Below are 15,275 nucleotides of genomic sequence, written 5' to 3' on the forward strand. Positions count from 1 at the left end.
TTATTCCACTTGATTTCACACTATCGATTTAAAAATCGTTCTTTCGACACTTCACTGAGTGTTCACACCTTAAAAATCACTGCCCCCCCTCCCCCTTTCATCGATTAATAAAAGCCCCAAGAATAGAATTAATGGATTCAGGGGGTATTGAAGGTATTTCTCGGTGATTGCCCCTGGAGATTCTGTTGTTGGGTATTCGTTGCTTGTGTCGCTGCGATTGTCGTAGGTGCTATCACCCTGGCGTAGACAGCAGCCCCTGTTTTAAGTCCTGCAGGTGTTGGAATCACCTTGAGACCGTGGAGTGTCTTGATGTTGAGCAATTGACTTGGTAAAATAATCGGCTGTTGTCCCTGCTGTTGGCCAGCTCCCTGTTTACCCAGGACCATTCCCCCAGTACTGCTGATACCCACACCAACACTCTTGTTCCCACTGGCTAGAACTATCGGCTTTCCAGCCAACTGGGCTGTCACCATTCGCACAGTCTGACCTCCAGCTGTTCCAGCCTGCTGTGTACTCGCGATTATCTTTGATTGACCTGGAGACGCCTGCGCCTGGGAAACCACCTGTGCAGCAGGACAAAAATATTATAAATTATTTCAAAAGTTTTTCTATTATTAAATTTGCCGATTAAAATGTTCGAGGAATAAGGAAAACGTGAACATCCTTTATGATTTTTCCTTTAAAATTATTCTCTCAACGTTATTTTGCAGTATCAAAATACCGCGAAAAAAAAAAGAAAAAAATAATTTTTGCGAAGGTTTTATCCCACAATAACTCATCGAGATAATTAATTTCTCCTTTTTCAGCAAAGTGAGGAACTTATCTTTCACCAAATATTGTCGTATGATTCAATTCCATATTTATATTTTTCTTATTCCCCCGAACAACGTCGTATTTTTCCCACTGACGCAAATCCTTGACGTCAATATCGATTCGACCCACCTGATACTGCGTCTGGATCACTTGTTTACCCTGTCGATTGACTTGTCCCGTGGCAGTGGTGGTGGCAGCGAGTTTCAACCCCTTCTGGGCGAGAAGACTCTCGACAGATATAAGTTGTCCCCCACCAGTGCCAGTCAGAACTTTGGCAAGAATTTTCTGCTGCTGGTTCTGCTGCTGATGAGGAGACTGTTGAATCTGTACAGCAATAGGTTTTCCCCCAATCTGAGCAATAATTCTCTGCATCCCAGGAGTTGAAATGGTCTGGGGCTGTGGCTGATGATGCTGACTGGCAGTTGGTTGTTTGATCTGCTGGACGTGTTGAATATGCGGAGTGTGACTGGTTCCAGCTGCTGACTGTTTAATAAATATTGTCTGACCTTGAAGCCCATGACCAGTCAGCAGTGACTTGATCTGCCCAGAGCTCACCAATTTGATCTGAGAGGCTAATAGGGTCTTCCCAGGTAAAACATGTTGAGCCTGTGGCTGATTAACCTGCCCAGGTGATTGTTTAACACTCGAGGCCTGCAGAATACTCTTTCCCTGATTACTAATCACTGCTTGTTGAGTTTGGCCTTGAATTTTAGCTGTGGGGAATATCGTGGCTACACTCGTTGGTGTCAGGGTACTACCCGATGTCGCCACAGGCTGTGCTGAGTGGAGCACAGAGTGCCCAGACAGTCTGATTGTCTGTAATCCAGCTGACGTCGATACCTGTATCTGATGATGAGGAAAATGCTGATTCGACTGCAATAAACTCTGGGCTGGATTCGTTTTGACAACAGTCACTGGCTTTCCTCCAATGTTCGTTCCCACTTTTTTCAGAGGTCCCAGTGAAGGCCCCACAGCAGTCACAGGCTTCATCTCAACAGGAATAACACTCTCCCGTTCAACCGGAGGCAATGGAGTTGACAATATCGGCGAGGGTAGACTGGGTGTCACCACAGGAACACTGGGAGCTGTTGTGATGACTGGAGGGGGCACTGGAATAACCGTGGACACTGGGATGGTCTCAGTCGATACAGACTGATCCACAACAGTCTTCTCCTCGACCCTCTGCTCCTTTCTGATGATCGCCTGGGTCTGCACTGTCGATTTTCTCTCCTTCTTGGGAGTCGTCTCTCTAACACACGACGGCGACTGCTCCTTTCCATTAACCAATTTTGGACTCGACTGCGTCGACTTATTCCTCGACGATCCACCAGAATTTTTCTTTGTTTTAACAACCCCCTGGAGCTGCTGGTGGAACATCTCGAATTCTGATTCTGATCTTGCCCGATGGAGGTACAGCCACTCTTTTCTCTTTGGATAATACCTCACACATGGATCAGTCTCGTAATGCAAACGATCGAGAGCCCCAGAGACGACGGAATTCAGGTAATTGTCCTTGTCATTACCCACTTGATCGCTCTGATCCTTGATGTACTGGGAATCCTTTAACAACATACAGATATCTGCTCTGGTTCCCTCTCCATTGGGCAGCCTGGCAGTGGCATCTCGCACGAGTGCCAGAATAGTGACGAAATTAGGACGATCAGGAACGAGAAGAGAGTGCCCCCTGGCCTTAGTGAGACCAGCCCCAGGATTGTGCTGATAAATCCCTTTGACAGGCCCCACCACAGAGGCATAACCATGCATTCTGTACGTAAAGGCCTTGTGAGGAGCTGCATAACGCAATCTCTCCTGCCTCCTGAATTCCTCCCTCTCCTCAGGGCTCGACAGTCTGACCTTCCAGTCAGTGGGGCAAAGCGCCTTCGGGGGCTCGCTCTCCATCATCGCAGTGAGTGCAGCCCCATCGGCTGATATCGATTCAACGACCGGACTCGATGTTTGAACTGGAATTCCATTAGCACTCGAGACTGATTGAACCGAGGTAGATTTCACCGGGACAACTGCTGGAGGAGGAGGACAGGGCACCACATGAGGGCCCAATGACTCTTTGTACAGGAGGAATTTTGTGCAGATTGTGCTTAACCTGGAGTCCGAGTCCCTGCCAGCTCCAATCCACGCGTATACACCTCTTCCCTTATTCTCAAGATAGGGTACAAACTCGTGGTCACGTTCCTGATCGAGTTCTTGGGAGTAAGTTAGCTCTCCAGCGAGGAAACCGAGGGCTGAGGGCACCAGATTACCCCAGGACGACGCCAATGAGTACCAGTCGTTCAATGGGGATATTGGATTGCTCTGCCAGAGTGCGACAGCCTCCTTCATCTCTGGAATACTCATCCTGTACTCTCCCTTCGACATGAAAGCATCACGCAGGAGAGAGAAGAAACATGTGTGGGTCTCCTGCATCAGGTCACCACTTCCATTCATCGTGATATCCTCAGGCTCCAGGGAGACTTCTCTCTCGGTTATCGATATTGAGTGATCGTTGTCGCATTTTACATCCTCCAGGATTCCCATGCCATCGTCCAATTGAATGGGAATCTGCAGCATATCGATATTCTCGAGGTCCAGCTCCTTCTTCTCGGATAAATCCTCGCTCATTTCACTCTCCACTCGGTGCTCCTCGGGGAGGATGAAGTCTGGCTTCTCCTCGGGCTCGATAAACTCCTCGATTTCTTTCTTTACCTCGAGGGGAAGAATAACGGGAAGGGGCTTTGAGGGCTTTGGTATTGGGGGATTGGACTTCTTTTTCGTGACGAGGGGAATTTCGTAGGTATCTGTGGGCTCGGGTTTTACTGATATGAAATTCTGGAGATCTAGGTCTTGTCTGAGGGGATTTCGGAAGTTATCGTCTAGGTGTTCACCGTCGAATTCTGTCTTGATTGGTGGGAGTTTCATGGGCATTGATTGGAGAGAGGGAACAGGGGGGAGGGGAGGTATGGGAGGAGGGGGTTCGAGTTTTATTCTCTTCTTCGAGGTGGTTTTGACGGTGTTACCACTCAGTTTATGTTTCTGGCCGATTTGGGCTCGTTGGGTCAAGTCAGCCAGAGCTATTCCTTGGGTATTTAATTCTGGATGAATATCTCCTCGAGATCTTCGTTTCTTGTGAGTGATGAGCATTGCTTTGTAACTATCCTCAGTGATTTCACGGGGGATAAACGAGGGATTTGCCAGACACTCGGTCCTCTGGAGGGTCGAGAAGACTGGTCTTATGTCCTCGTCCTCGAATAGTTGACTCGTTCGCAATTGCGAGGACTGAGGGCCCATTTGTACTTTTCTCTTTCTTTTAGTCTTGGAGGGGGGCTGGTACTGCGGATAATTCTCTTCGTTCTCTGAAGTTGTGTCTGCAAGCCTCACCGTACCCAGATCATTTCTCAAAGAATTCAGCTCCTCTAGATAACGCGACTGTGTCCTCTCCTCGATTATCGAGGGCTTTGGCTTGCGCCAGTGAAGTTTTGAGGTCGTTTGTGTCGATTGACTGAAGCCCTGTTTATACGCCGTTAATAGGAGACTCTGTCTGGACTTCAAGAGCTGCTCGGCCAGCTCGTACGTTCGCTTTCTCTCGTCAAAGAGGAGCCTTCTTTGTTGCGCCTTACGCACCAATCGACGCATCCTACGAATATCCGGGCGATAGTGGCCAGAAGACAGATGCGTTGTGAATGTGTCGAGTGGAGAAACTCCAAACCTTTGGTTCTCTCTTTGGAAAAGCAATTGTAATGATTTTTCCTGTTCGCCAGCAGCATCACAGTCTTTGGGAAATAATGGCAATAATTGTGACAGCGATAGCCTCTGATCATCTGTCAAACAATCCTGCCACAAGCTGGGATTGAGCATCTCCTGGAGAATCGAGGGATGCTCGCACAAATCCTGAGGTAGTTTCACTTTGACACCAGCAGCAACACATGTTTCCCATCTGACTTCATCGACGGATTCACGTTGATCAGGCAGTTGAGAATTATCATTATCACCATCATCGTCGGAGGAATGTGTCTCAGAGCCACTGTCCTCATCTCCACTGTCATCAGCACTGTCTGAGCTAGAACTACCACCACTGGAGCTACTGGTGCTGCTCTCAGTTCTCGATCCATGCATGGACTCATCATCCTCCTCTTCCTCGGCTCCAGACTCCCCTCCAGCAGAACACTCGTCAATCTGCACGAATGATCAATCAACTGAGATAAACAATCATCACAGCATAGAGCAGATTACGTAATAGGAGAAATGGATATGAATAATATTCGTAAAATATTTCCAACTAGTGTGTACACGAGTGAATGAGGTTAAGACAACGAAAATACATCTTTCATCGCGAAAACAACTCACCTCCATCATTTCTAGTTTATTGTCTCGTGATTGTTCAATCAAATAATTATCCCGTCGATATCCAGAGCCTCTTCTCGTGCAGCGATAAATCTCCGACACTTTGTTACAGAAATAAATAAAAATCGAGGATACACTCAGACTGTCAAAGGCATTTCCACGAGTTGACGTGGGATCATTGAAAGGATGTAAACACAACTGTTGACTGTTAATTGCACGGTAATGTACATTAATTGTTTTTATTCCAATATTATCTATTGATCGTGTATTATTAGGTAATCTCGCTGTTGGACGATCGACCTGTCACAGCCAGAATACTCCTACTCCACTGTGAATTCTTCGTCATGGCGCGGAGTACGGAAATTCCAAAAGCGAAAACTGTACGGTGCGTGTTTGTTGTATCAAAGTGAACACGAAGTGCAGACAGATGCGCATTCGCAGTGGCAAAATAATTACGGTGGGGGGGTTTTCATCACTAAGTCCATCTGGTGGAAAGACTTCCTTGGGGAATATTCAGTCACGTAAGATTACACCTTTGCCTTTTTTGGCGGGAAAATTTTCAAGCTTTAGACTATGGACTTTGAAGAATTAAAAAAAAAAAAAATTTCGTACCGGTGGTGAAAGGTCTGAATTAAAAATTAAAAAATTCGGGTTGATCACATTCCGGTCTTCAAATCGATATGTGAATGGGTATATATTTCCATTTATATAATTACAGTTGTTTTCGATATTAAATAGTGATTTTTTTTTTAATTGAAAAGTTTTTATTCAGTACTTCCAGTGGAACATTTGAAATTAAGTCAATGTAGATTTAGATGCAGTAATACTTTTTCATTTGTAGGTTTTCCTATGGAATCCTTCAGAGATTAGGTCGACACCTAATCCCTTTCCTTACTTTATCTTTTTTTTGCAAAATATATTTATCTTTAATTCCTTGAGAACACACAGAGAACGAGTTATTGAATTTTAAGATTAATTGTTGTTCTTGATATTGATCCTTTATAGAAGAGGAAATTGATTTTTTAGAAAAACCATTAACTGTATTTATTTTTCAATGAGTCTGCACACGAATTTCAATTCGTGATTATTTTCAAGTCGTGACTCAAGTCTCAATTTTTTTCCACGAATGCAAGCAATTTTTTCTTCAAAAAATATTCACAAAAATAAATCCCAACCCATCTCTTCTTCTCAACAAACGAAATGGAATAGAAAATACGTCTCTTTTCGAATAAATAAGATGAATGCAAGTGACGAAGACTCAACGTTTGCCTGGCCTTGACCTACCAGCTGGACGATAGCGATTAGATTTTCTACACTTAAAGATGATCATCTTCGTCGGTGTACGTAGATGTATCTGGATTTGATGACGGGATCCACAGCATTGAACGTTGATTATCTGAAAATGATCCAGCGTCGTTCGTATCTTCAACATCGTTATCACTATTAAGGGTGAAGTGGCCCCTTAGCATTAATGATCGCATTTGTTCTAAAACCTGATGTAAAGAGTCCTGTCTCTGTTCCGTTCTGTCAGTCAAGGGTGTTGCATCGCCACTCGCATTTCCCGCTGGTGTCTGAGGTGTATTGCTGGGTGGTACAGGTGTATTCGTTCCATCTCCTGTACCTGTTTGAAATATTTACAAATATTTTCAGAAGATTCGTTTCGGTTTTGCCCCATTATCTCCGAGAGTAATAAAAATATAATAATCAATTGAATTACCCATCGTATCACTTGCTGGACTTGCTGGTCTCTCTGCACCTCTGATCTCCCTGATAACAGGCTCATCTTCTCGATTCAACCTCAACCCGGCGACACCTTTTTTTGGAACGTTATGCAGATCTCGTTTTATTCGTCGGTGTCTCGATGGATCATTTCTCCGAAGCTGCAGCATTGAGCCGAAATCTGCGATGTAGAGGAAACCAGCTATCAGGAGCTCACAGGTCCTCTTTCCTTGTTTATAAGCTGTCTCCAGTTCTAGGCTTGTTCTGGGGTCGTACTGCCACCAGCCTGCAACATCAGAATATTTTTTATGTGCAGACTACTCTACGGGAGAATTCTCAAATTTTTTTTCTCTCAAAAATCTCGTTTTCGAAGTGAAATTGAGAAAATTATCGAATTGGATGAATTAAGGATAATAAATAGTCAAGTGTTTTATTCAAATGAATTTGCTTTCATTTATTAAAAAATATATTCGCTTGCTTGAGGTAGCAATTGTAAAAAAAATATTGTCCATTTAAAAATAGCAAATCCTTTGGATTCAATAATTTCGTAACATTCGTATTTGTGGTTATTTCGATGTTTTTCATTCATAAATTCGAATGTGGTGGGAATTTAGTGTCAATAATTTCCAATCAACGGACTCCAGCGACTCCCTTGCATGGAAAAGAAATTCGATCTCTTTTTATTCTACGTTTTCTCTTCGGTTGAGTTTTTTTGTACTGGCATAAATTTTTGAAATCAATAACGTAGAGTGCACCACAGATTAATAGTTCACACGCGGTTTCACCGAGATTTCGAATTGTGTCGAGGTCACCGCTCGTCCTTGGATCAAATCTCCACCAGCCTGGGAAAATTTATAGTTCAAACATTCAAAAATTCTCTTCAATAGCTAAAATAAGCAGAAGACGTTCAATTAATAATTTGATAAATATTTCCGAAACTGATGAGATGAGTTAAAAATTTTCAATAACTCTGGGCTCTTCACAGAATTTATTTTAGAAAGGGGAAAATGTCACTCGCAATGAAAGGTCCACATTTTTTCCCATGGAATAAATTCCAGTGTCCTTGAATAAAGAAATTTATTTACCATTTCGTCCTTCATAGAACCATTGATATTCCTCATCAGTGCCTGGTACTTTGGACTCTTCAACCTCCACCAGCTGCGGTCTCTCGACAAAATCAGCTGGAATTTCTTGTCTGCACATCGGACACTTTTTGCTCTGATTAGCTACCCCTTTGACACAGAGATAGCAAAAAATGTGGGTACACGGTAATTTTGCTGGATGAATGCAAGGTTGGAGGCACACAGCGCATTCCAAGGACGTCGAAGTTCCTGTTATCAAAAGCATATATACAGAGAAATAATTTATTACCTCCCTGAATGAAGTCATTCATCTAAATCCATTCGAACCGCCGATAGAAATATCTAGAAAAAAGCAGGCCACGAAAATGGAACGAAATAAATCGATGACCTCATCTGAAAGGGCCATCTCGAGATTTTACAAATGCCAAAAAACCTAGAAATGCATTCAATATTTCGTCAATGTCTTTAGACATTAAATGACACCGCGGGAAACCCAAAAAAAATAATTCCTTTTCTACGTCTAATTTTTATGAATAAATAGTAAAAAGATTTACCTTGTTTCTCCTCTTTTATTGTCTCCTCGGTTAGGTCAACGGTTTCCACAGCTGCTTGTGCCATTTTTTTAAGGTGTCGAAGGTTCTAATGAATTATTTCACGTGCAGACACCGAGATAAAATGCCAGGATTCAATGGTTTTTGATTCTCCCAGAAGATATGGAAGTAAACATAAACATAACAGGCACATACATGTTTATCACTAGCCTTGAACAGCCATCTTGGATTTTGCTGCAGAGGCTCTCAAATTCCGCGGCGATGGAGTGGGTCAACCGGAAGTGGCGGGTACCGGAAGTATTAGCGATTTTTTTGAAAAAACGAAATTTCACCAGGAAATATAATAAACAAACGCAGTGAACCGGAATAAAAAAAAAAATTGTTAACAGTTCCAAAAAATCTTTTTAATTTCACAGATGCAGTTTCTTTTTTTTTTAAACAAATACAATATCGTAATTCGTAATTAATCAGCATTATTTTGCGGTCAATCCATTATGGAAATTGGAGATTGCATATTGCCTTGTGATTAAATGCACTTACGCCAGCATTACTTCCTGCATTACGCGATTATTTCATCAGTAGAACTTTCCCGTCAATTTCCCCACATCCAGTTTTGATAATGCACTCTAACAAGCACCTGATCCTCTTAAAACTCATCTACATCGGCACTACCATAATGGGTCTTGCTCCCTACAGCATAAAAATTTCCCCTCGCACCTCGACAAAATCCAGTTTCAAATGCAAAATAGCCCAGTCAAAATTGGGAACAGCCTACAATATTTTATTGTCAATCCTATTGGTCGGAGGTACACTAATCGTTACTCCCCGATTGATTGAATGGCAGTACAGTAATTACTCAGTACTTTTCATAATTGTAGTTGCATTGACAACAACCGGAAATATCATTTGCATAATAGTTGTCATTTATTACACGCTTAATCAAAATCAGATAATTATCATCGGTAATCAGCTGAGTGATTTCGACGAACAGTACGAGAGCAAATTTTTCAATAGATCCGGTGATTCAAGAAGATTAAAAAAATGTGGCAATTGGATAAAAACATTCGTATTAATAATCATGTGGTGTGGTGTTTCCTGTACATCGGTAATTGTTCCACAATCAGCGGCATGTGTTGCCAGCTTTTTTATCACAGCCATTTTGAGTTCTGTTCACATGCAGTACAGTTCAATCGTCGATAATCTAAAATCAAAATTCGAATGCCTGAATGAAGTTCTTCCCTCGGTATTTCGAAATTCAATTTCAAACATCGAGAGCCACCAATTCATCGGAGATATTCCGAATCATCAGCTGATCGCTCATAATTTTATAACATTCAAACGGGCCCGCAAAAAATTGTACAAAAATGCCTGTCTCATTTCTGATTTTTATTCATTCCCTATTTTACTGACTACATTCTATCATTTCTGCGCTACTCTTGACACCTTTTATTATTTATTATTTACTATTATCCAAGAGTCGAATTTCACTTTAGATATTTGGAAAATGAATATTTTGTTTTGGCTGTCGATTTGCATGTACCCGAGTATTGCATTGAGCAAAAGTGTACGGGCATTTAATAAAGAGGTATTATTATTAATTATCCAATTATATTATTAATTATCCAGAATTTTTTTAGCTCCTGAAAACATCTGATATTATATACGACATCATGGACACGTATGCCTTCAACAGAGAAATTGAATATCAAGTAAACCGTGTCACAATTAAATTTCAACGATAATTAATTATCTCGTATGTTAATTAATAATTGTATACTGCAGCTGAATAATTTTGCTATTGAACTCATACACAAGAGAGTTGAATTCACGGCTTACGGATTTTTCTCTTTGGATTGTTCTTTACTGCAATCAGTGAGAAATATTATTTATTAAATATTACATAAATTGTTGATTGAAAGGTAATTGATTAATTAATTTTGGCAGATGTTCGGGGCTTTTGTGACGTACTTGCTGATCCTCTTGCAATTCAAGCCGAAGGATATTATGAAAAATTAGAGTACTGCGAGTTTTACATCATTATTTTATTCGATAATGGAATTTTGCGGATCAATAATTCATTCCATTACAGACTCATCGCAATTGCATTCATTTAATCATTTTTCTGAGGAATTTTCATTGGATTGAGGCAGTGCACATCAAGACATCAATCAACATGATGAATATAACGGAGACCCCGAGAATAAATTCCATTGCTGTTCGAGCAGTTCAGATAATATTCTCAGCGATAGGATTAGCTCCTTTTAAAATTCAAATAGTTATTCCTCCAGCGAGTGATAATAAATTCATTTACATTTTCTCGTATTCCAAATCAGGATGCGCGTATAATATTTTTTTGATCATGATTTTTTGTGTCATACCAGTTGTCATGATGCCACATATTCGTAAAGACTATGATCTCCCGTATTCAACATTTATTGTTGCCTTGGACATGATAATGTCAGTGATCGGAAATGTTTTTGTTATGATTATAGCGCTGATTTATTGCGTTCAACAGAGAAAAATTGTGAAAATTGGAAATCGATTGAGTAATTTTCGGTTTAAATTCTCATCACGTCTCGCCAAGAAGTCCAGAATTTTTTATTACGTCGTTATCTCTTCATATTTTATCGTATCAGTTACCACATTTGTACATTATTTTATCAGATCGAAGATGTATATTTTTTTTTCATTCATGGTGTGTGCAATAGTTCTCTGTGGATTTCTGATGCAATACAGTTTAATCGTCAATATTCTGAAGGATCAAATAAAAAATCTCAACGAGTCCTTCAGTACGATCACAAAATTTCCGATTGCAACGAGAAATATTTACATTCTCCCGAGAAATATTCCAAAAAATCGATTGATAATCCATAATTTAATGGTGATCAGAGAGGCGCGACATAAACTCTACAAAATAGCATGTGACATTTCTGATTTTTTTTCCTTCCCGGCTCTATTAACAATTTTCCACTGCTCCTGCAATTGCGTCAGTACTCTCTATTTTTCAATAATTAACTTCATGTACCGAGAGAGAAATTCCGTGGATTCTGTTTCACCAATTGTTTATGTGATAGAAGATATTTTTTTCTTGTCACTGTACGCATATCCTATTATCATATTAACTGACAGCGTGAAGCGATTCACAAGAGAGGTATAAACAATAAAAAATAATAATGAAAATTGTAATTTTTAAAATATCCATTTTTATTCCGGGATTCAACAGATGAATAGAACCGCCGATATGATATACGATATTAGACAGGAGAACGCACTGAGTAAAGAAATCGTAGCTGAGGTAAATATTTATAAACAGCTTAAATTATTTATCAATTAATTAATTCAACAATTTATCACAGTTGAAAGATTTCGCGGTTGAATTGATCCACAAGAAAATCAAATTCACAGCATTTGGATTTTTCTCTCTGGATTGCAGTCTCACCCATTCGGTAATAAATTCAAATCGACAATTTCGATTCAATTATTTAATTATTCAATAAATCAAGTGATTCGACGATTTTCACTCCTCAATTCTTTTACAATTTCTTATTATTTAATTCATTTTTAATCTCGTTCAATTTATTATTCATTATATATTTTAGAATAAACAATATATAATAATGTATAATTAAAGATTTTCAGTATGACTGCCACATATCTGATGATTCTTCTACAATTTACACCACCCAGAGATGCAACGGAATAAATTATTCTTTTTTTCATTATTCCACTCCAATGAGAGGGATAAATAATTCACGATTTTAAACAACCGATAGTCATTATCCCACGACATGATATTCCATTAGCTAATTGCATGTAACGTGAGTAAAATTTCTAGACTAACTATTGACAATTTAATATTTCACTCGAGCTCATGAAGAAAAATGAAAATCGGTAACATTTCTCTCGTTATGTTCGAGATTTACAATATTATTTCGACATTACTCGGATTATTACCGTGCAGTATAAAAATATCGAGGCAATCATCCCCGAGAATTGGTGCATCATTTGCATTTTCATACTCACAATTGGGATTTGCGTACAATATTTTTCTGGCAGCTGTGCTGATTGTCATAAGTATAATCAGTGTGCCTCACCTGCAGATCGCTGAATACCCGAATAACTCGTACATTGTTAAAAACATTACGTTCATCCTGACATTAATGGGAAATGCGTTGGCAGCTGCCATGATAACTCTGTACGCTATTCTGCAGAGTGTGATAATCCAGATCGGCAATCGATTGTACGCATTCGACAACAATTACGGGAATAAATTAATTGAGAGAAGAGATGATGCCTTCGGAGTGGTGAAATTATTCCTCCCAATCAGTGTTATCTTCATCTGGATTGGTGTAGGGATATCAACAATTATGATGTCAGAGGAAAAGTATCTTCTCTACTCAGGACTATTTGGCGCAAGTATGAGCTGGTTTTTACTCCAATACAGTCTAATGATTCACTCACTCAGAAGAAGATTCCAAGGTCTGAACGATGCGCTCCTCGCCACGACAAGATCTCCAATTTCATTCGAGAATAATCTATTGTATCAAGAAAGTCTCTCGAGTGATCGATCAATCGTCAAGAATTTACTGACGATTAAAAAAGCACGGGGTGAAATGTGCAGAATTTCACGTCAAGTCTCCAGATTCTACTCCTGTCCTGTTTTAGCTATTATTTTTTATTGCTGCTGCAGCTCCGTTCACAGTATTTACTTCTACCTCATGATAATGATATTTCCGGATGGTGATGCCTTCCCCATCGATTCAATCGACTCGTATTTCTGGGTTCTCCTGGAGATTTATCCATTAATTGTTCTATGTGCGAGTGTCAACGCATTTCATGCAGAGGTAAGAGCAATAATTAATAAAAAATAAAGCCTTCATTAATAATTTCTTTCATTCCAGACGGATCGAACTGCCGATGTGGTTTATGATGTCATGGAGAAATACCCAGTAAACCGAGAAATCGGTTTTCAGTTGAACAATTTTGCTGTTGAATTATTGCACAAGAGAATCCATTTTACCGCGTGTGGACTTTTTTCGTTGGATTGCAGACTTTTGCATTCAGTAAGAGATTTTCTGATTTCTTTTTTTGAAGATTTTTTTTTGTTTTGAGATGATTCCTTTCAGATATTCGGAATGATCGTGACGTATCTCCTGATTCTCTGGCAATTCAAACCCATGGGTAATACCAGAATCTATTGATCATCCACCGATCAATACAGATGTTTGGAAAATACGTGCGCCCAAATTCAGTCCTGATTTTTATCGCGATGCATTACCAAATTGAAATAATGACAATGCTGTTGGAAATAGTGATGAGGACAACTGGAATTATTTTTATGTTAACTGTCGTTTTATATTGAGCAGAATGAATCGAACTAGCCGTGATCGTCCGATTTTACTCGTTCTCTTAAAAATCACTTATGTAATTTCATCTCTACTCGGTTTAGCACCTTACAACATTAAAGTAATCCACAAATCAAATCCAAAAGTGAGATTCACATTATTATTCTCATCATCACGATTGAAATATGTGTACAATGTTATATTGATCGGATTTTTCATCGGAATAATAGTGTTGGGTGTGCCACGCCTTAACGATATCTTGTATCCGAATAATTCGGCGATTGTGAGAATAATTACTCTAGTACTTACAATAATAGGAAATAGTGCAGCTGCGGTGCTCATCGGTCATCATTCTGTGTTCCAAGGAGATTTTATCCGAATCGGTAATCGATTGCATGAATTCGATAGGTTGTACGGCGATAAGATCATCAAGAGACGTGGAAATATTTTCGAAGAATGTCGACCTTTTGTTGCAATTATTATTATTATATTCATTTGGAATGGACTAGTTGTCGCCGAGATTATGGCGGGGAAAGAATTCATCTATTTGTTCACTTCGATGTTCAGTAAAGTATTTGCCAGTTGGTTGTTAGTGCAATATAGTTTATTTATTAATGTTCTCAAGAATCGGTTTGAAGGACTCAATTGTGCTCTCCTTCGGACTGTTAAACATTCAATTTTTGTGGGAGATGAATCATTTTTTAACAGGATTATTCCTAGTGATACTTCAATTCTCCAGAATTTAATCATGATTAAACAAGCGCGTAATCGAATCTACAAAATTTCATGCGAAATATCGAAGTTCTACGCGTTCTCGGTTCTGGTTGTCATTTTTTATTGCTGTTGCTGCTGTATTGATACTGTTTATTATTGTATCATGAGCTTGATATACTCTGAGAATGAGGATGGAATTATTCCTGTCTTTTGGGCATTGATCACTTCGTATCCCATTGTGGTATTGACTATGAGTGTCAATTCGTTTCATTCTGAGGTACGTGAGACTCAATTATTTTTTATTATATGTCAGATGAGTTGATCAATATTTTATTGCAGACCCATCGGACTGTCGAGATTGTTTATGACATCATGGAGAAACATGCGGTCAACGGAGATGTCGAGTACGAGTTGCATAATTTTGCGGTTGAATTGTTGCACAGAAATGTCTCGTTTGACGCTTTCGGATTTTTTTCATTGGATTGTACCCTTTTGAAATCAGTACGCCATGTTTTCTTCAAATATTCAATGAACCTCTTTTTTCAATTTTAGTGAGTAGTACAGAATTTTTATTTTCAGATTTTTGGAATGATTACTACGTACATTCTGATTCTCGTGCAATTCAGATCGACGGATGACGCAGACCAGTAACTCTACACGCGTCCGCCATTTTGTCGGCCTTCCTAAGCAAGTCTTATGGCGAAAAAATGAAAAAT

At 39.7% G+C, this 15,275-nt stretch overlaps 3 protein-coding genes across 4 annotated transcripts; 1 reads left to right on the forward strand and 2 right to left on the reverse strand.

Moving 5' to 3' along the window:
• Positions 1-88: 88 nt before the first annotated feature.
• LOC105271230 (nuclear factor related to kappa-B-binding protein) lies at positions 89-5,912 on the reverse strand. The gene is made up of 3 exons (XM_011312628.1): positions 5,152-5,912; positions 943-4,980; positions 89-563 (listed from the first exon to the last, which is right to left on the reverse strand). Exons 1-3 carry the CDS (start codon positions 5,158-5,160, stop codon positions 138-140), a joined length of 4,473 nt encoding a protein of 1,490 aa, XP_011310930.1. The 5' UTR covers positions 5,161-5,912; the 3' UTR covers positions 89-137.
• Positions 5,913-6,077: 165 nt separating this feature from the next.
• Positions 6,078-8,750, reverse strand: LOC105271231 (E3 ubiquitin-protein ligase RNF146). 2 transcript variants are annotated; one of them, XM_011312630.1, is made up of 5 exons: positions 8,504-8,750; positions 7,953-8,198; positions 6,866-7,153; positions 6,642-6,769; positions 6,078-6,544 (listed from the first exon to the last, which is right to left on the reverse strand). In XM_011312630.1, the coding sequence occupies exons 1-5, from the start codon at positions 8,565-8,567 to the stop codon at positions 6,407-6,409; spliced, it is 864 nt and encodes a 287-aa protein (XP_011310932.1). In that variant the 5' UTR covers positions 8,568-8,750; the 3' UTR covers positions 6,078-6,406. The 2 variants fall into 2 exon arrangements, with proteins under 2 accessions (XP_011310932.1, XP_011310931.1); XM_011312629.1 differs by having other exon boundaries at positions 6,078-6,769.
• A 5,972-nt stretch (positions 8,751-14,722) lies between these two features.
• LOC105271260 (gustatory receptor 68a-like) lies at positions 14,723-15,245 on the forward strand. Its single transcript, XM_011312685.1, has 3 exons — positions 14,723-14,836; positions 14,899-15,060; positions 15,139-15,245. The coding sequence occupies exons 1-3, from the start codon at positions 14,723-14,725 to the stop codon at positions 15,208-15,210; spliced, it is 348 nt and encodes a 115-aa protein (XP_011310987.1). The 3' UTR covers positions 15,211-15,245.
• The last annotated feature ends 30 nt before the right edge of the window (positions 15,246-15,275 follow it).

This window comes from Fopius arisanus, unplaced genomic scaffold (genome assembly GCF_000806365.1).
Source record: "Fopius arisanus strain USDA-PBARC FA_bdor unplaced genomic scaffold, ASM80636v1 scaffold00105, whole genome shotgun sequence".
NCBI lineage: Eukaryota > Metazoa > Arthropoda > Insecta > Hymenoptera > Braconidae > Fopius > Fopius arisanus.